This window comes from Strongylocentrotus purpuratus, unplaced genomic scaffold (genome assembly GCF_000002235.5).
Source record: "Strongylocentrotus purpuratus isolate Spur 01 unplaced genomic scaffold, Spur_5.0 spur5_scaffold_15, whole genome shotgun sequence".
Lineage (NCBI taxonomy): Eukaryota > Metazoa > Echinodermata > Echinoidea > Camarodonta > Strongylocentrotidae > Strongylocentrotus > Strongylocentrotus purpuratus.
This window is the reverse complement of record NW_022145600.1, coordinates 19,780,222-19,800,655: the sequence shown is the minus strand read 5'-3', so window position 1 is coordinate 19,800,655 and position 20,434 is coordinate 19,780,222. Positions and strand designations below refer to the sequence as shown.

General features: G+C 37.0%; 1 protein-coding gene across 1 annotated transcript; it reads right to left on the bottom strand.

Annotated features, from left to right (window-relative positions):
* Positions 1 to 7,476: 7,476 nt before the first annotated feature.
* On the bottom strand, positions 7,477 to 20,054 carry LOC575637 (mitochondrial proton/calcium exchanger protein). Its single transcript, XM_030985783.1, has 15 exons — positions 19,511 to 20,054; positions 18,829 to 18,907; positions 17,759 to 18,299; positions 17,454 to 17,597; positions 16,381 to 16,524; positions 15,578 to 15,781; positions 14,842 to 14,961; positions 14,072 to 14,203; positions 13,132 to 13,293; positions 12,117 to 12,218; positions 11,514 to 11,639; positions 10,365 to 10,451; positions 9,493 to 9,683; positions 8,839 to 8,980; positions 7,477 to 7,931 (listed from the first exon to the last, which is right to left on the bottom strand). Exons 1-15 carry the CDS (start codon positions 19,596 to 19,598, stop codon positions 7,764 to 7,766), a joined length of 2,430 nt encoding a protein of 809 aa, XP_030841643.1. The 5' UTR covers positions 19,599 to 20,054; the 3' UTR covers positions 7,477 to 7,763.
* Between the last annotated feature and the right edge of the window lie 380 nt (positions 20,055 to 20,434).

The window sequence follows — 20,434 nt, the reverse complement described above, 5'->3', positions numbered from 1 at the left end:
TACAAATGTTTATTTTTCTATCAAATTGGTTCCAGTCAAGGAAGATGTTGATTATCATGTTATCTCCTTTGTATATATCAGGGCTCTGTTTCATAAAAATTTTAAACTCAAAATTCTATGACAAATAGCTGTAAGCCAATCAGATGCCACGATTTTAGTAGCTTATCACAGTAATTTTTTTTAACTTCCTATTGATAACAAGTTTTTTATGAAACAGGGCCTTGTATTTCATTGGCTACCTGCAAGAAGGCCATATAGTGCTCTGTATCTTTAATGGTGGTAAACAGCCTTTTTGCGGGCCCCCGATGATCTTCTTTCTGTAATGTGCTTGATTGCTTCTTCATTTTTATTCCACTTCTTTCTTTACCTTTGAGTCTGTCCCTCCATCGCCCACTCCTTCATTTACTGCAAAGGTAGATTTTCTTCTTCCCTCTTTCTTCTTTTTACCCCTGTTTACCTCTTTTTATTCCTGTCACACTCTTTCTTTAAAGTCTGTCTGCACTAGTTTGGCCAGGAGGGATTAGACCTCCCTGCATGGTCACTGACAGGTGGTTATCTCATCAAATCAGCTCTTAATTAACATAAGAAAAGGGGGACCATGAGGGACAAATGGTCACCAATTAGGCATTGTTTGCTATATAGAGGGTGCAAGTAGCTAATAGCTATAAGTAGTGTAGTGGGGCTTTAATATTCACTATGCTTTAATATCTCTTTCATTGTACAGCCACTGCTAACCTTAGGACCTCATAATCATTGGGATTGCAAGATGTTTTTATAGGATTAACTACATGTAGATGTAAAATTTGAATTGTCGATTCTCTCGGATTGAGGTGCAGAATCGTCTTTAAATAGTCATGTTGAAGTTTTTAGAATTGTTATAATATTTTATGCCTCAAGTTGAAGATATATATTTACATTACCGGTATAGATATGTTTGAAAATCAGGTAATTGAAAAGACTTTTAGCTTCATGTTTGTATTTTTGCATGTAAACTGTGTTGAATAATGGTGCAATTCTTATATCATCGGTACATATATAGTCTTTGACTTTAATGCAAGACAAATAAAAGATTGTAGTTTATATGTATATACTGCCAATTTTTAGAATTTTATGAAATGTACATTAGAATCTATGAGGGTAGAACAGTACTAATGAGTAATTCATTTGATTTATCTGTGATTGTATTTTTAAAATATTCAATATTTTTCATTCCAAGATGATTTTAAGGATGATAAAGATAGCATCTATGGAAATAGTTAGACTTTTTATGTAATTATTGTTGTGTATAGTTATGTGTGCTTTAAAGTACGCATCATTTGTGTATATTTCTTATTACATCCATACCTTAACTCTTCTTATATGTATAGTGTTACAAGCATAACAAGGTTTATTATTCCATTTTTTGTCATGTGCACGCTACAATGTTCTTTGATAATTATGCAAAATCAGTGAAATGTACTGCCCTCAGTTAACAATGAGTCACAAAGAGCGTAAAAATTAACTTGGCAATGTAGAATACCAAGTAACTTCCACCCTTACATGTATGTACTTACAGTTGAACTACTGCATATTTCCATTTCATCTTTTACATATGCTTTTCAAATGTCTTCCATGAATATCATATCAAGTGTACTTTTTTGCTCCATGATGCAAATTTTTCAAGGTTTGTCTCCTCGAGGACACAACTGCAGGAGTCCTTAACTTGTGACATATTTTGTTTAGAGCCATAAATTAATTCATATAGAATTAGAATTGAGCCTAAAAAAAGAAAGATGTTGTATTGCCCTTTAGGTGCCAAAACATTGGTCAGTCAGTCATATTTCTTTTTTATTTTTTTTTTACTCCCTCTTTTGGCTGATATTTTTCAGTTTTAATGCTTTACCGGTAATACATTTTTTTCTCTAAAAAAACGGTTAAAATTTTTTTTTTTAAATAAAAGCCGACCGTAGATTTCAAGAATTTCAGGTCGGTCGCAAAGGGCATTACATCATCTTTTTTGTTAGGCCTTACACAGAATTAATGCCCTTTTAGACCTCAACATATGATGCAAAAAAACTTGCTGTTATGTTTACGGCAAGTTTAAAAACAGTACAAAATTGTGACTCGACTACTAGGTAATGAAGCCGAATAGTGTGCTAGGTGATTATCAAAATGTAAATATCAGGTCTATTTTTCTTTGTCTTTGAATATAGCTTTACAATTCTGTACATTTGTTGAAAGATGGAATGAATTGATTACTGCAAATGATATTTATACGATTGATATATGCCATTTCTTATATGTAAATCTGTTTATTTGATTGTCTAAAGTTGCTACCTTGCTATACTTTTTAGGTACTTACTCAAAGGTTTATGATTAATTTGCAGGTTTACAGATCATTTTAATCTTTATTTGTGTTAATTGTATATACTCTGATGAATCGGTAATAACTTATATATCCCCACATCTCTCTCTCTCTCTCTCTCTCTCTCTCTCTCTCTCTCTCTCTCTCTTTTTTTCTCTTTCTCTCTCCATCATCTTGAAAATGTGTATAATGCCATGACACTGAACATGAGTATCAAAGTAGCCAAGCACTTCAAAGCATATGTATAGATCCAAACCATTACAAAACCTGGAAGAAAGAAATATTTGTTTACACACCTCACAGTACCTTAGAAAACTAAGAGAACTACTTGTGCATTTTTGTATTGTTATCATACATTTATCCATTTTATCATATCGTGTAACAGTTTACTGGTTCAGGGGAGAGAATGCACCCCAATATCCCATACCAGTTCGAATGTAGGGGAAAGGCGGGGGGGGGGGGGGGGGGGGGGGGGGGGGGAGGGGGAGGGGGGGGAGGGGGGGAGGGGGGGAGGGGGGGAGGGGGGGGGGGGGGGGGGAGGGGGAGGGGGGGGGGGGGGGGGGGGGTATCAGACCACATTTTCTGACAAGTTGCCCGATTTTGTTGTAACAAGCAAAAAATATATATATATAGACAAAGTATTCAATTTTGCCTACAGGTGTTACAAAAGTTATACCATAGGATATTTCATTTCTAACATTTTTAACAAATAGGTAATTGCAATTTTAAAGTGAGAGAAATGTGATAAAATCTAAATATGGCAACTAAAATGTTAAATGGGAGGTTGGGAGCGGTCACACTCCGTCTAGTAATTCCCGTCTTCAGTCAGAATTAAAGAGTTTTTTGTGTTCAATGCTATGGGGGGGGTATCAGACCACATTTTCTGACAAGTTGCCCGATTTTGTTGTAACAAGCAAAAAATATATATATATAGACAAAGTATTCAATTTTGCCTACAGGTGTTACAAAAGTTATACCATAGGATATTTCATTTCTAACATTTTTAACAAATAGGTAATTGCAATTTTAAAGTGAGAGAAATGTGATAAAATCTAAATATGGCAACTAAAATGTTAAATGGGAGGTTGGGAGCGGTCACACTCCGTCTAGTAATTCCCGTCTTCAGTCAGAATTAAAGAGTTTTTTGTGTTCAATGCTATGTAAATGCAAACAAAAAAGCTACTGTCTAATTCACTAGTAATTTATTCATGAATGAATTACATGAATGAACAGGTGTGTATTCTGTAATGGTTAATATGCAAAAATGTTGGACAGGGTCAAAGGTATCTGAAATTTTGTGTGGGCTTCAGTTTAAACCGAGGGGTCACATGTAAATGTTCATGTATGTTGGTCTTATTGCCATATCAATATCAATGTTTGTGAATTAATTGAAATGTGTGGTAGCTTTCTACCAATTTTAACATCTGTCTATGTAATTCACCTCAAGACTTCGCAATTCCATTTATATTTTCTAAATAAAAAAAGATGATTAAATCAAACAAAAGATGTTTTTGATGTGGTGTTATTGTATCACTTGTCATTTCAACCATAGTTTCAGCCCCAATCTCGTGCAATTCTTCCTCTTTTTCATAATTTGTTCACTTTTGCCTCGTCTTTTTACACAATCATTTCAATTCCACACAAGTACAAATAAAAATTAACATGCACATGATTTACATTATCATATCATTTATTTTTAAATATCACGAATATTTGCTTCCACACAGTAATATAAAACTCTGATATGTATACATGTTTATCCACAGACAAAACAGTCTCTATTATAGAGTTGTCTTGGAAAATGAAGCCCGATTGACTACCGTATTCAAGATAAATTACAAAGATTTCTAGTTTTTCTACGCTTACAAACTTTCCTTAACCAAAACAAGTATTAGGGCAACTTCTTTCAAAGTAAATATTTTGCTACTATACAATTCCATAACACTGCCAACTCTATGAAGATTATCAAGTCATTAAAGAATTTTGCATTTTGCCTATCCATGCATCTTGTGAATGCTAATTTCTGTTTATTTTGTAAAATATTGAATGAACAATGATACACACTAAACATTCCAGATTCTTTTTTGTCATCAACACTATCAGTAAATTCATGAATATGAATTTATTTTCAGAGATGTGCAACTTTCAATTAATTTGATAATTGTATCATCTATTGGGAGAATCATAGCTGTTAAAAAGCTATTTCATCGCTATTTCATTAACAGTGATGAGAAATTGAAAATTAACACATTTCAATAGTTTCAGGAGCTTGGTAAAACATCTTATGATAAAGTCTATCAGAAATATAAATCAAATATCCTGGAGCTACCATTTGTAATTCATATATCTCCCTATAAATCTCCCTCACACAACAGATACAAATAATTGGATCTACTGCTACCTGAGCTGTTTTTAATGCAAATAAAGACAGCAATATTGAAAGAAATCTGAACTTTTATTCCATAAGAATATTTGTTCCTCCCTCCTTTAACATCCTTTCTTATTGAAACATACACTACTTATTGATGCATTCTCAACAGATCATTAAAACCTCTGTAGAGAGTTGAGCTAAGCTGTTTTTAATGCTACTAAAGACGAGCAATATCAAAAGAAATATGAATAATTTTAGATCATCAAAACCTCTGTGTTATAGGAGCCAGTAGGGCCTCAAATTTGCATAAATGATATGAGTTAATGCCCTTCTCATCACGATTGAGGAGCAGATAAAGGGGGAAAAGTGCATTTTAAAAACAGAACGCAAATGATGGTTGGGCCATACATGGGGCAAAGACACACAGTGAGCATCTACTTCACTGAATAGCAAAATTTTAACTTAAACATAGCAACTTCTCATGTCTTAACCAATTTCTTATTTGCAAGCATGGCAAGTACCCGTCAATGCTAACATTGGTCACAGCTGATATTTATGCATTCAACTAATAAATTCAAATCTTCATAGCTAATTTACAACTTACAACATACAAATATTTCAGTCCTTTTACCTAAACAGAATACAAGGTATGTGGCAAAATAGTTGTTTTTCATATTTTCTATGAAATAAAGATGAATAGCCCTCTTTTCATTAAAATTAAAAGAGGAAATGATTATTATTTTAATAGCAAACAAACAATTTCAATGTATGCTGTAGTAACCTTAAACTGATGTGGAATTTAGAATGCAGATATTCAAGTCAAAACATCTGTAGCCAGTTAGAAAATTAAATGTTTTTATTCTAAAGCATAAAGCAGAAAGATAGCAAGTATGTAAAGAAAGGAAAAATTTGTTTCACACAGATTAAAGCAAAAAATGAAAACAAATAAAGGTAACTATTGAAACCCATTAACAAATCAAATAACAATCCATCTGAATATCTATTAAATATTTACAAGGTAATACTATCATATCACCATTTAAATTAGCTGCAAGAATGAATATTTAATAGTTTATATTTCATTTGAAAAATCATTTTGCAGCATTATTATCAAGCATGTGGCATTTGGATTTAATTGCTTTCAAACTCGTCTATCATACACATAATAAGAAATGATAATATGCAAATCATAAAATCATTCATTTATACACAGCTCCTCATAACAACATGCACACATGCTGAAATCTCAGGCTTCACAAATCATTTTATGGCGACTGATTTCAAATTCACAAACGTTATTCTCCATGCGAAGCAAGAAAGACATATCTGAACATACTGTACTATTGTGTGACTTATTCCTTCTTTTGCTTTGCATCACAGAAATACAAAATCAACAAAAATATTCCAGTTAAAATGTCATCTTGAAAGATTAGCATAAATCAAAACAGCTCAAAGTAGAATATCTCAACCAGAAAACATATTATAAACATGTACTTGCTGGTAATCTTGAAAACTAGAAGGAAAGAAAAGGCAACATTTTCATTGCCCTTATAATAAGTTATTATATATTATAAGTAGTCTAAATAGTATTAGACTTGATTGTTACCATGTTTACCCTGTACCCAAGGGGTAGTCGATCAGACCTAGAGGTTCTTAAGTGATACTTGTATTTTCCATACCCAAATTAGTTTTAATGTTTCTTTAAAACATGACGCTTTTAATAATAGAATAAATCAATGTATGGAAACGTAAGAATAATTTATTGGTGATTAAACAACAATTTTTCCCATGCCACTATAAATATCATTAATTGCAAAAATTGTCATATATCCAAAATATGCAGAATCTTTCCTATTTTTTTCTTCATTTATGTCACATCAATGTCATATCCCATATCCCATCAAGGCTTTCTGTCCTCGAAGGCTGATATTTTTTGTTTCTCTTTCTGGCAAAATGCAATTTTCACTTTTAATCACTAATCACCGTTTTGTATCTTTACACCATCACTCTTACACTTACAAAACCCACACAAAAAGATGCGATTATGAAACACATATCATGCATAGGTAGAGACATAAAGGGTTCTTTAAAACTTCAATTTTCTTTGATACAACTTTTGCTGTTCTAAGAACAAATTCACTGGGTGAAAAGTTAGATTTGCAATACTCAAGCATCACAATTATTTTAATCTATAAATTTGCTATCGATACGATTTAATAAATTTACAGGCTCTGACCTTTTAAAAGAACAATTTCATCCTTCAATTTTCTATCAATAAGACTGCATGGGAAATGGTTCTTTATAAGTTCTGACAATTTCCATTACTATATACACATCAGCACCAACAAACGAAATCCTTGATATATTTCAACTGTAAGGGATCTAGGAGGGAACTTCAAATATGAGGTACTTTGTTTTTCTTTAACTCACTGATTGCAAAGGGGAAGGGAGAGGATATTGAAATGATTGACTAATATATATACATGCTAGAAATATTTCACATTTTGAAGTCCTAATCTGTATTTCATCAATGTATATATTTTATTCTATGAATAACAAGCTAATATCTATCAAGGTCCTAAACAGAGATCCTCTTTTTTCTAGTACCGGTAGAACACAAGGCGTCATTAAGACTCCACTATTACCTGTGCTTATCGCAACTGATTCAGTTTGCCTTCAGGTCAGATGCGCGAAGCTAAGACAATGGAAACAACGCGCAGGGAAGACAGGTGCGCCGTCCAATTCACTTCCGTACGCGTTCAACGTGCAATAAAGGTTGTTATATTGCACGAATCTCATCTTCCCTCCACACATCTTTCTCCAGCTCCATCTCCAGTGCTCCTGCTCCATTTTTTCTTCTCCTTCTTGAAGCTCTCTGCCACTCTCCTTCTCCAGCTCCACCATAAATACCTCTGAGGCTCCTGCTCCCTTCTGGTCTTAGTCTCCTCTGCCTTCTTGGGGGTCTCTACAAAGAACCCCCTCTTCTATCTCACACACCCCTTCTATAGCTTCTCCCCCATAACCTCCATGGCTCCTGCTCCCTCCATCTTACTTCTTCTCTACTTCCTTGGCACTGTCTAAAAGAATCTCCTTCTCCTCCCGCTCCACGTCTTTTTCCAGCTCCTCCATAATCTCCTCCTTTGATAACAGATCCATCACCTCTCCAATCTGCTTGGTGTTGAGAGCTATCTCCTCCTTAGCCATCGTCTCAATCACCTTGACAACAAACAAAGAGAATGAAATTTACATTCACAAATACAATCATCTTAAAATGAGATTACAAATGCAGACAACAAAGAATATGTATTCAGCAACTGTCTCAGTTTTCAATTACAAGATCTAGGACCTGATCTTTTTTTTTATGGGTGCAAGCCCCTAGAATTCTTTACAAAAAAGAAATATGTAATCAAGATTCCGAATATAGCCAATTTAAATACTAATATATTCAAGTTCATGCATACTTCTGAAGCAAACTTCTTATGAACATCATTACATATTGCCAGAGCTGTAGCTGACCTAGCAACAATTGTATAACAGAGTAATGGTAAAAGGCAGTACATACGCATCTCGCACAATTCATATGTCTCTAGGTTTTCTAGGATGAAATGTCCATATATTCATATTCGTCTGTAAGTAAATTTGTCTTGGACCCCTTCAGTGCTACCAAAGGTGTCACAATTGAACTTTCAAGAGTGATATTTTGACCAACAATGCTTTGCATCCTTTTACAACAGAAAGTATATTTCACAGATATGTTTAAAACCAAAAAAAAATCACAATGAAGGTATCTGTATCTATTTCAGGAAGAAAATAAGGACAACATATAAATTCTTTGGTAGAGTTTGTTGCTTCTGACACAACAACTGTGGGATGAACTAAATGTTCACTGTGGGATGAACTAATTGGGAGATCATGTAAGTACAAGGATCCTGTTTCATAAAACTTGTTATCAATAACAAGTTACAAGCTACTGTTATAAGCTACTGAAATCATGGCATCTGATTGGCTGAGAGCAAATTTGTCATAGAAGTTTAGCAGTTGTTATAGATAACAAGTTTTATGAAACAGGCCCCAGATGAAAGAGGGAGAAAACTTGTAGAGAGAGAGAGAGCATCTTCCTTACCCTGAGTACTTCTTGAACTTGTATAGCACCATCATGATCCTCATCCAGCACATCGGCAATACGCTGTAGCTTATCCTCGTCAGACACCTTGCCAAACTTGCGCATGGCATCGATCAGCTCATTCACGCTAATTAGATTCTTCCTGCGATACAAAGTGAGAATGACAGAGAATGTGAAGAACACCACTTTAAAACGTCAAATATAAAACCAATTGGATTGTCAAATTTTAAATAAACTATTGTAAAAATTTACTTTTCATACTTATGCCCTTCACTATGTTGAAGGATACACAGAAAGACAACCTCTGAAACACATTCTTCCAACCCAGCCCTTGTTGGTGAAGGACTACAGATGAGTCGATGAGTCGATGCGTCATACGTTAATACCCTGCATGGATAAGTTGTGAAACGATTCTTACTCTGTGTTCGAGTAGGTAAGTTGGTTCAATGATAGGTACATGTAGATGGGTTGGGGTTGGAATGGTCAGTAAACAGTTTTCACTAGTATTAGGTACTTGTTCTCACCAAGGCCCCCCCCCCCCCCCCCCCCCCCCCCCCTCCCCCACGAGACCTGACTCCGGTATCCTTCCCCCAAATTATGTTCATGCACTGCTGGACATGATGCCATAAGCATCAGGTTTTCTGAGGTCCTTACTTTTTCTTGGTGACCCTCTGCTTGAGTTGCTCCCAGGCCTCCTGCTCCTCCTCTGACTTCTCTCCTTCATCCATCTCCTTCCTCCTGGTCTCCATGCTCTCCTTCATCTCTGCATGCTCCTCTTGGAGGGAGGTCCTCTTGTCATCCAGCTCCGTCACAATCTTCTCCAGCCTGCCCATCATACGGTCAACCTACACAGGGAGGGAGGATTCACACAAGTGAGTACAAAATACAACTTGATCTGGGGGTTGTTTCACAAAGATCCTTAGTTGAACTTATCTCCAAGTTTGTCTTATGGATAGCCATTAGCATCTTTGAAAATATTTTGTAAAAGTTATTTTAAAAGGCATAAAACATGGATTCAAATCATTCATATTTTCTATTAATCAAGGAGATTTCATGTTTTTGATGTGGAATTTATGAAAAGTCTAAAATACTTGAATTTTGCTTTTGATTATATTTTATTTTAAGGCTACAAATGGCTCTCAATATTGTTTAAGTCCAACTTAGAGAACTAAGTTCCACTTAGGATCTTTGTGAAACACCCCCCTGACTTATCTAGAGGAGTCAATGATAATTTTTTTTTTCTGACGATAGCTCCTACCATTATTGTCATTCCATGACAAATTAACCCATAGTGCATGGGTTAAATACTATTCCATTCAAATTGGCCTCAATGTGGTATATGGGGTAAGTGAAGATTCTTACAGCTGAAATTTTAAGTTTTAATCCAACCAACATGCATTTCTCACATTTATTGGCTAAAAATATCAGTAGGCACTCTTTAAATGTTCAAATATAGTTTTGATTTCACATTCGATAGAAAGGGAGCTAAATAAAAGTGTCATTTAATTTGAGGAAATTTGACTTACCTGCTTTCCTAACCTGACAGATGACTTAGACTCAGTCATGTCTGGCATGTCGACATCCTTTGTTTCCCTTCTCAAATCCTCCAGATCCTATAGAAATCAATGGAAAAAAGGGTAAACGATCAAACTATTTTGACATAATCATCATAATCTAGTGTATTGCAATGACGACCATGCAAATATTAATTACTAGCTTACAAAGTTTCTGGAAATATCTTAAAGATGCATGATACATGACACCCAGATGAACCCCAATCCCTCTGTACTCTACCACATCCCCTTGAAACCCCTTATTACATGAATACACACCCCTTTACACCTCCTCCCTTTAATACACCCTTTAACTTTATCACAACAATCTGAAACCTCCTCTCCTTTCCCCTCATACTCCAGTTCAACCCTTGAAACCCTCTCTCACACTTAGTACTCTACTAAAGAACCTTGAAACATCATTGTACTCCAACTCTTTGAACCCAACACATAGCCCTAGGAAACCTGTCTTACCCCCGTCTACTCCACCATATACCCCCTTGAAACCTGTCTTACCCCTTTCTACTCCACTACACCCCCAAATACCACTCTCTTACCCCCTTTTACTCCACCACACCCATTTGAAACCCCCTTCTCTTACCTCCTTGTAATCCACCACATATAATTTAATACCTACGTCTTACCCCCTCCACTCCACCACACCCCCCCCCCCCCCCCTGCAGTTCACTCCCTTACCCCCCTACACCCCACCACACCCATTGGAATCCCTTCTCTTACCCCCTATACTCAATCACACCCATTTGAAATCCCTTCTCTTACCCCCCCCCCCCCCCCTTTACTTCACCACACCCATTGGAATCCCTTCTCTTGCCCCCTATACTCCATCCCCCCCATTGGAATCCCATCTCTTACCTCCTTGTACTCCATCACATACCCTATTGGAACATATGTCTTACCCCCTCCACTCCACCACATCCCCTTGCAGACCACTATCTTACCCCCTATACTCCACCAAATTCATTGGAATCCCTTCTCTTACCCCCTTTACTCCACCACACCCATTTGAAATCCCTTCTCTTACCCCCTACTCCACCACACACCCCTGCAGATCACCCCTTACCCCCTATACTCCACCACACCCATTGGAATCCCATCTCTTACCTCCTTGTACTCCTCGACATCCTCTTTGAGTTCCTCTAGAGTTCCCTTCTCTTCAAACAGAGCATCCTTCTCCTTGGCTATCTCCACCAGGACCTCGCTCAGCTCTGTCAGATCTTTCTGTGTCACCTGAGATATCAAAAAACAAAAGATGGACATTTGTACACACCTCGATATACAGGTACCAAACAGACACATAAATGTTGTTTCCCCATTTCCTAGGAATAAATATTGGCCTATATACATTACAGGTAATAATTAACTAACTTCAAATATTGTTTGACATTGTCATGTACCTGATTATGCAGCCAGTGATTTAAAGGCTTCAAATCCAAAGAGACAGAACACAAACAAAAGTAAGCAAACTCCTGTTAAACCCTTAGTGTTACTGTCTTCCATAAAGCTTTATTTCTATTCTCAAAAACTGTTTTCAAAAAAGGGTAGCAGATACCATAGTTACTTTCTCTCCAAGACTACAAGCATATGCTTCCTTTTGGGTGTCAAGTACAACATGGAAGAGACAACCCTTATATCGTAACACCCATTCTGAACAGAACACCTGTCCATAAAGTGGGTGAGCCTTGTGAGTAGCCCTTATAGTCTTACCTGTTCCCCATCCGCAATGACCGTTGCTGTCTCCTGGAGGATTGGTGCCTTGTCTACAAGCACCTCACCCATTACAAGTGCCTCTGCATCCAACTGCTCCACCTAGGAGTTAATAATAATAATAATAATAATGGATTTTTATATAGCGCACATTTCCACCATGCATGGTGCTCAAGACGCTTCAACTATTACCCCGGCTCTGCTAGGTAGCCGTTTTGGCACTCACAGCATTCAAGAAAATCCTTCCTACCGGTACCCATTTAACACCTGGGTGGAGAGTGGCAAATGTAGATTAGTATCTTGCCAAAGGACATTAATGCCGTGGCGGGACTAGAACCGCGGACCCTGTGATCCACAGTCCAACGCCTTATCCACTAGACCACAATACCTCTACATCATACAGACTTTTAAATCAATATCAAATAAAAGGTGCTATTCTCAACAATAGACAACATAGATGGTGACCTAACAAGAACGGTTGTGTGAGTAGTGATTGTCCGACAGAGGAATATAACCCTGGGATACTGTCTGGTGGGTAACCAACCTACACAGGGTCTTGCCATCTTGGTGTGATAGTTATGATGGTAGGTAAGTATCCTAGGGGGTAATAAACCAAGGGGAATTTTTTTTCCAAATACGAAAATGTATGGATAAATCCGGTAAATAGGTAAAGCGGTCAAGACAAAAACCAAATTTTTTTGAGAAACAAAAGCAAAAAAAAGTAATTTAATCACAATTTTTCAAGAATATGAAAGGACCTATGCATGCAGAATATGGCTATTATATTCCTAAGAGAAGCAATCAATAAATTTGTTAGCTAACAAATGTAACCTTTCTTTTTAAGGGTCAGTATGACGCATCCAATTGTTGGTAAATCAGGTTTCGGCAAAGTTCTTTTAGGAACTTCTCTCCAGTGCCGGTAAATGCCCAGCGCTACATCAGCTCTTTGAGGAAAAGACACATTACGACCCCAACACCAAATCATACAAATCATAAAGGTCATGACCATTCTTACCTTCTTCTTCTCAAGATCCAGAAGCTCTTGCTCCTCCCTGAGTTTCTTCTCTTCCTTCTCCTTCTTGATTTGTTCTTCCTCCTTCTTGGCAATCTTGAGCCTCTCTGTGTTGTCCACCTTGACGCCTTCCAGCTCAGCCAGTTTCAACTTAGCTTCGTCAGCCTGTAATTAAAGTAGAAGATAAAGGGGGAGGGGTGGGATAAGTCATGCCACTAGGTTAATTCCTTGGAATTATTGATCAACAACAAAGGTATCATGTTGTGCCTCATGTGGAATATTTGCTTAAGCCACAGCAAAAGTATAGTACATTTAATCTCGGTCAGTTTGACATTTAAGCTTCATCAGCCTTTAACCATGGTAGAAAACTTTTTTTATTGGAGGAGGATATTAAAGTCATTGCTCAATAAAAGAGGTATTATTTTGTGCGTCATATGCTATAGCCCAAGCAATAGTATAATCCTTTGATGGTGACTGCTTTCCTGCTTTGAGATATTTCAAGTATGTGCGCTTTGCAAAAGGAGGGATGAAGTGCACATAAAGAACAGAATATTATTAATATTATCTTCATATAAATGGCAAAAAAATTGGCAATGCAATCTGTTGGATATTATAAGCACGTATTCCTAGCAGAAGGGAGCTACAAAGGGCACACAAAGAAAATAATATTAATATTATCATCATATGTAATGCAATTCATGAAGATATATATACGCAAAGCAGTATGAGTCTTTCTTGATAATAATATCTCAATTACATCTTGGGATTCCTCAGTTTGTTAAATATTGAATTCAGTGCAACTTTCTTACTGTGAACATTACTTCAACATGTCGGAAACCATGACATTTAAAAATAAATTTGACCGTTTCTTCCACTGATTAAATGGCTTCAAGGCATGTGAATTGCAGATGCTGATGGATTATAAGAGGATTTGACATCTTACCGTTTCTGGGGGCAGGGATGCGATAGTGGCGATGAGTTGGTCTCCAGTAGACAAATGTTCAGGCAGGTAGAGTGCCCTAGACAGAAGCAGGAGGGATGTCGGGATCTGTTCATCAATGTGAAGCTCAAGCCACTGATTCATATATATAGAGAGAGAGAAACAGATGCAAAAATACAATCATGTGGTTTATTAAGGAGTCTGGCTAACTCGGACCCGGGGACAAATACTCCGCCTGCTGCAAAAACCGTCATTTTTTGCAGATTTAGGGTTAGGATTAGGCCTAAAAACAGAAGATGTTGTATTGCCCTTTGCGACCGACCCAAAAATCTTAAAATCTACGGTCAGCTTTTAAAAAAGAATGTATTAAAGCATTCAAAACTGAGAAATATCAGCCAGAACAGCGAGTAAAAAAAACCCAAAGATTTCCAACCGACCAACCCATGTTTTGGCACCCAAAGGGCAATACAACATCTTCTCTTTTTATTAATGCCTTAGGGTAAAATGACAAAAAAATGACTGTTTTTTGCAGCGGGGCCGAGTTGTCCCAGGGTCCGAGTTAGCCCGGATCCGTTTATTAATACCATGTTTGCGATCTTTTACCATAATTTGCAATCTTTCTTTCTAAAACCAGTCGAAAAAAAGTTTGGACACTCAAGTCCGATTGATTATATCACTCTAGATATGACATTGACAATATTGAATAGACCTTTAAAGCACTATTCCATCAAAAAATCTAAGTACTTTATTAGAGATTAGAACACCTGTCTTACCTGTGATAGCTGTGATTTGAGTCTCTCTAAGGGTACACCCATTGCTCTCATACCCCTGGCTTGGCAGGCCGATTGCAGCTCACTCTGTGACAAGGATTCTACACCTTCCTTCTTGATCATCTGTACAAACAAACATTGAGTATTGCCATATTTATTTAGTGTTTGTGGTGGAATGATCTACATAAATGATCTATAAATGCATTGCTATGCTCGTCCAAATTTTTTTTAAACAGTTCTTTATGGACAGTGTCTCTTGGAGGCATTTACATTGCAGGCAAAAACCATTGGTTTCTCTTATATTCTGGATTTCAAAATACTGAGAATTATTTCAGTTTTTGCTCATCTGACTGTCCTCAGTTCCATGCTATTGCATGCACAGCAGTGACGAGAGGCACATGCACACAACTCACACAAACAAGGAAAAAACAAAATAAGAGTTTTCTATCCTTTTATCTAAATATCCTTCTCTGAATCATATAAAAGCTTATAATTATAAATACATCATTATGGATTTCCTTTTCAAAGAGCCCAAAAATGGGATGATGAAAACAAAAAACAATTCACATGACCTGTTCACATTTACATTAGTATGAAATGCTCCCTACCGGTAAAACACTTGTTCTACGTATTAGAAATATCTGATTTTATCAAATTTGTGTATCATTTCATTTGTACTCATACATCAAAGAATCGTCACAAATATTTAATGCTTATTCATGACAAGAAAGGAACATACTTTATCATCCGCCATCAATGTCCTGAGTTGCATCCTAAGTTGAAATCTGAGAATGTTGTTCGTCCCGATGGTGTTCAACTGCAGCAACCTGCTTAGCGCCCTCAGCTGTTCGTGGGAGAGGTTGTCCAGGGTTAGCTCGTCTTCAAAGAGTTTGGAGTACTTCAGGATCTCCTCGTTACTGGCCTGTTCTCCTGTCTCTAGGATCTATCACGGAAGTATCAATTAATGAGAATATCAATGACAATTAGAACCAAATAAAGTATCTAATGGGCATAACATGAAAAGGTTCACTTCAAAGTACCCTTTAGCGTTGGGCATTATCAAACTGATGTTAGAAAATCACCTAAAAAAAAGAAATGTAGTAGCATAAAACATGTGAAGAGGCAATGTTATTGGGTTAGAAATGAAAATATGAAATAGCTGAGCACATAAGCCTATATGACATACAAATATGTCAGCTGTAGCATTTTTTTTTAGCTCATCCTCTAATTGTATGAATGGGTTTTAACTGCTTATGTGGAACTAGGATTGCAAGAATTTATCTTAATTAATTAACTTTCAAAATTTATAAAAATAAATTTGTTGGGCCTTAGAACGTTATGGTTAAATGTGGCTTGAAGTATCGTTTATTCTTTGGAGGACCTACATAATACACATGCACATGAACCCATTTTTACTTCAGGATCAAACAACCTAACTTGTAACTATTGATTTGCCACTTAACACATTGAAGAGGTTCAGTTATCAAAGCCACTACTGCGATTGCGTTTGTATTACATCTGAGTCAGATGTAACTTCATTACCTTATCCATGAAGGTTTTAAACTGAAGGGCACTCTCTTGTGAAGAGGATCCCTTCTTTGACTGGAGTGCCGTCTCCTCGATGGTATCCTGCAAGAACTTGGCCATCTGGAGCTTCAGCTTCAGTTCCTTCGTCAATCGCTTTTCCTGCAGCCAATAAAAGGCATTCAAGTTAAAGGAGAGGGCATCAACAAGCTTTTGTAAGAGCAAGGGGTGTGCACTAAAAAAAAATAGGTCGAGTAAAAAATAATAAAAAAGGATTCGTTGGAAAGAAAATGGCATCTAACAACATTCCCCCCCCCCCTCCCCCTTTTGAGTAAGTAAATTTGGGGAAAATAGGGTAAAATCTGGAAAAAAGGGAAAATAAGGGAAAATAGCCCTGGGTAAAATCTGGAGAAATTAAAATTGGGTAATTATCAGGTATGAAGAGAGTGCACTGGCAAAATCTTAAATTCCATATTGTACGAAACATAAAAAAGATTTGTATGATTTGTTTTAAGCTTACAAAAGGGCATACAATTGTCCATATCCCGACGATGCTCCAGACTTAACTCTCACACAATGTACTTTTTTTTTTGGGGGGGGGGTGGGTGTTGTCCTACAGTTGTTGTCAGATGGTAGTTCTGAAGATTTGCAACCACATTTCTCTAATGCATAATCTGTGCATTTAGTTAGTTAATAAAACAATTCTAAAATCATAAACATTAGACTTTAAGTCACAGAGATCATCACTTGATGTTGTTGCTTATAAGCTATACAGTAGATTAGAATGGATCCGGGTTAACTCGGACCAAAGACAGCTCGTTCCAGCTGCAAAAACGGTCACTTGTTGTTATTTTACCCTAAACCTAACTCTAACCCTAACCCTAAACCTGCAGAAACTGACCGTTTTTGCAGCTGGGCCGAGTTGTCTTTGGTCCCAGTTAGCCTGACTCCATTAGAACACATTGGCCTATTCAAGATGGAATTGATGCACATATAGTTTACAAGCTTGCAATCTACAATGACCAAGGCTACTACTGGACACTGAGACAACTTCTACATGCATACCCCTCCAACACCAACTGGTACATTACCTTCTTGGATGCAGTTTCAAATTGGCTGGGCAGCATGCCCGGGAAGAGCTTCAGGGCCACAGGAAGAAGGAACTCCATGAACGGTACGATGATGAAGACGGAGAAAGGAACAAGTCGGAACAGATCTGAGGCTGTACGTGTAAACTGCATCAGGGAAAGAACGAGGTATATAGTTATGATATCGTTCATTGATAGGGACACTTGACCAACTGAACCTTTGAATACATGGAACAGCCCTATACCACTGTAGCTCACACTGTAACAATCCTCAAAAATAAGACTTTGTATTACATTGCTTGTCTCACCTGTCTGTACTCTCTCCTTGTCAAACTACCACCATTCAGCAGTGCCCACAAGTGACGCGTTGCAATCTTGAGTTCGATCCCAAACAGCCGGAAGCCATTGACATAATGCATCACCTCGTCCTTAATCCGTATAATGATAGATTTCTTGGGCACCATGATCACTTCCGGTTGCGAAGGCGGCACCCCCATATCATCCAGCTTGGCTTCCCTTGTAATATCAACATCTACCTTCTCCACTTGTCTCTCCTTCTCCTTCTTCTTATCCTTCAAGGCCTTCACCGTCTTCTCGACCTTTGACTCTGGGTCCGCCAGGTCGTACGATCGAGAGGACACGTGTAAGTTTCGTATACTGATAACTTGTGCATACACATGATGAGGTTCTAAGAGTGTTGGACCATGTACAACAGAGTCTGGACGGAAACTTGAGTTATTTATGTGCGATAAATGGAATGGTGCTATAGTCCTAGGAACTCTAGATGATAGATAACTTTGTGCTAGGTGATCCCTGGAAGCCCATTTATTGGAACTACTCGATGATTGCCTACAAAGGAAAGGAAAGAAAACAAAAGCAAAGAATCAAGGTTAATTCTTCTATAGATATTAACTTAGTGAATGTGTAACAGTGCGATTTCATAATAAGGAGTATGAGCCTTCAAGGAGTATGAGCCTTCAAGTAGTAAATAGCTCATAACATGATATTTGTGTTCATAACTTTCCAAGAATGGCAACCCTGTTCAAATTTTGAAATACAATCGTGAAATATATTGTTTTAAGGAAATGTTAGAAGAGTTACTGCAACAACAAAAAAACTTATAATGTTCAACTTTACAAAGTGAAAACTACGGTGTGTGTGTGTGTGTGTAATTGGGTTTTTACAGACGTGTATCAATCAGATATGACTATTTACGTCTGGGGGCCAACCTTTAATGTCACCATCCGAAAGACCCGACTCAGTTTAGAACCTGCATCCTCGGCTGAATCAGTTTGTCACTTCCATTGTTAGCTGGATTACAGGCGCATGCCACAACGCCCCGTTATGCAATATACATGTAGATAATAAATATAAATACCTGTTAGAACAATGCAAGCATTGTCTGCTATTCCCTCTGTTTGAGAGAACATGATCCTGATGAGATGTCAAAATCGACCCTTGATAAAAGAGAAAAGAAGAGATTGAATTATTACATAAATATTTAGTTCTATAGACCCTATATCACGTTTTATCTGACAAGAATTAGCCAAACTATCAAACTCAAAGTAAAAATGTGACTCATTACTTTGGTTGTTTTACTGGTTATCATGGTTATAAAGTATTCAGTGCTTCATTATTCATAATCATGACTTAAAAATCTTTATAACAGTTCGGTGCTACAGGTCAGTGCTTTATAAGTAACGTTTTTATTATTATTATTACACATGTATTAAGTTGTTGTTGCTCCTCTTCCTTCTTCTCCTCCATTATCATGATCAACATGATCAGCATCAACATTTATCATTAATATAGTAAATCCCTGTATGTTTCGAACTGCGGCTACATCTGTGTGGGTGGGCCATTGTTTTAAACAAAAATAAAAACGTGCTCAATCAGTCAATGATTATTTAATTCTATCTTAATTTGTTTGTTTGATGGGATACTGATCCAGGATAATCATAAAATTAATGTCATAGACATGTATTATGTAACTTAACTGCTTAAGGTTAGCAACTATGCTATCCACTACTACAAAATAGAGTAAAAATGTATATTATTACCTGATGCAATATCTCCTCGAAGTGCGACACCGACAGCTGACCGAGAAACTCTGCTTGGCAGAATCAACAACCTGCAAATCCCCGACATTTTAGCCTATTTAAAACAGGCTCTTCTACATATGGATTTATCCTGCAACTTCTCTACATCAACAAATTGATCGTTACTTCACACCAGTTCAACTAATAATTATAATTTTCTAGTCAACACAGTTTGATTCTTCGTAAGAACTTGAGCTGCGAACGCGAACCTCGTCTGTAGTTCTGTTCCACGCCTGCGCGTGCGGGCTGCACTGTACTGTGTGTCCAGTGTCGAGATGCCGGTGTTCCGTAATCGGTGAAAATACTGAAACAAAATCGATCATAGGGCAGAATTTGGTTTTAAATTCGTTGTATTCTTAGTACAAATATGACTCCACTTAAGATAATATTACCGTCGATGAATAAAAGGAAAAAATTGACGTCTAACTTGAAACGAAGCCTTTTCCGGTCGCCGGGTCAGTCATCAGTGCAGAATCGAACGGGAATTACATAGTCATAGCATGTGCATCGTGAATGATAGGAAACCTTCGACCTTATTTTGTAGTCTTGGATTTCATACTCAGTTGTGACGTAATATGTAATGTCAGTCTTTTAATTTGTTATTAATATTAATATTATCGAAAATGAGTTAGATATGATAAAAAAAAGTACTCAAATTTCGGAATTTCTACTTTGTAACTCTAATATTAATCCAAAACAGGTTAAATCAAGTAAAGTCAAGTTATAAAATTTCATAATTTGTATGGAATAATAGACTACGATGTACACAAAAGGCCATGGACAAGGTCATGAATATGGGTCATGCCATGCTAAACTGTATCAACGGCCGCGAACTACGGACTACGTCACTCACGCACACACGGCCACTGCATTCGGACGTCACGA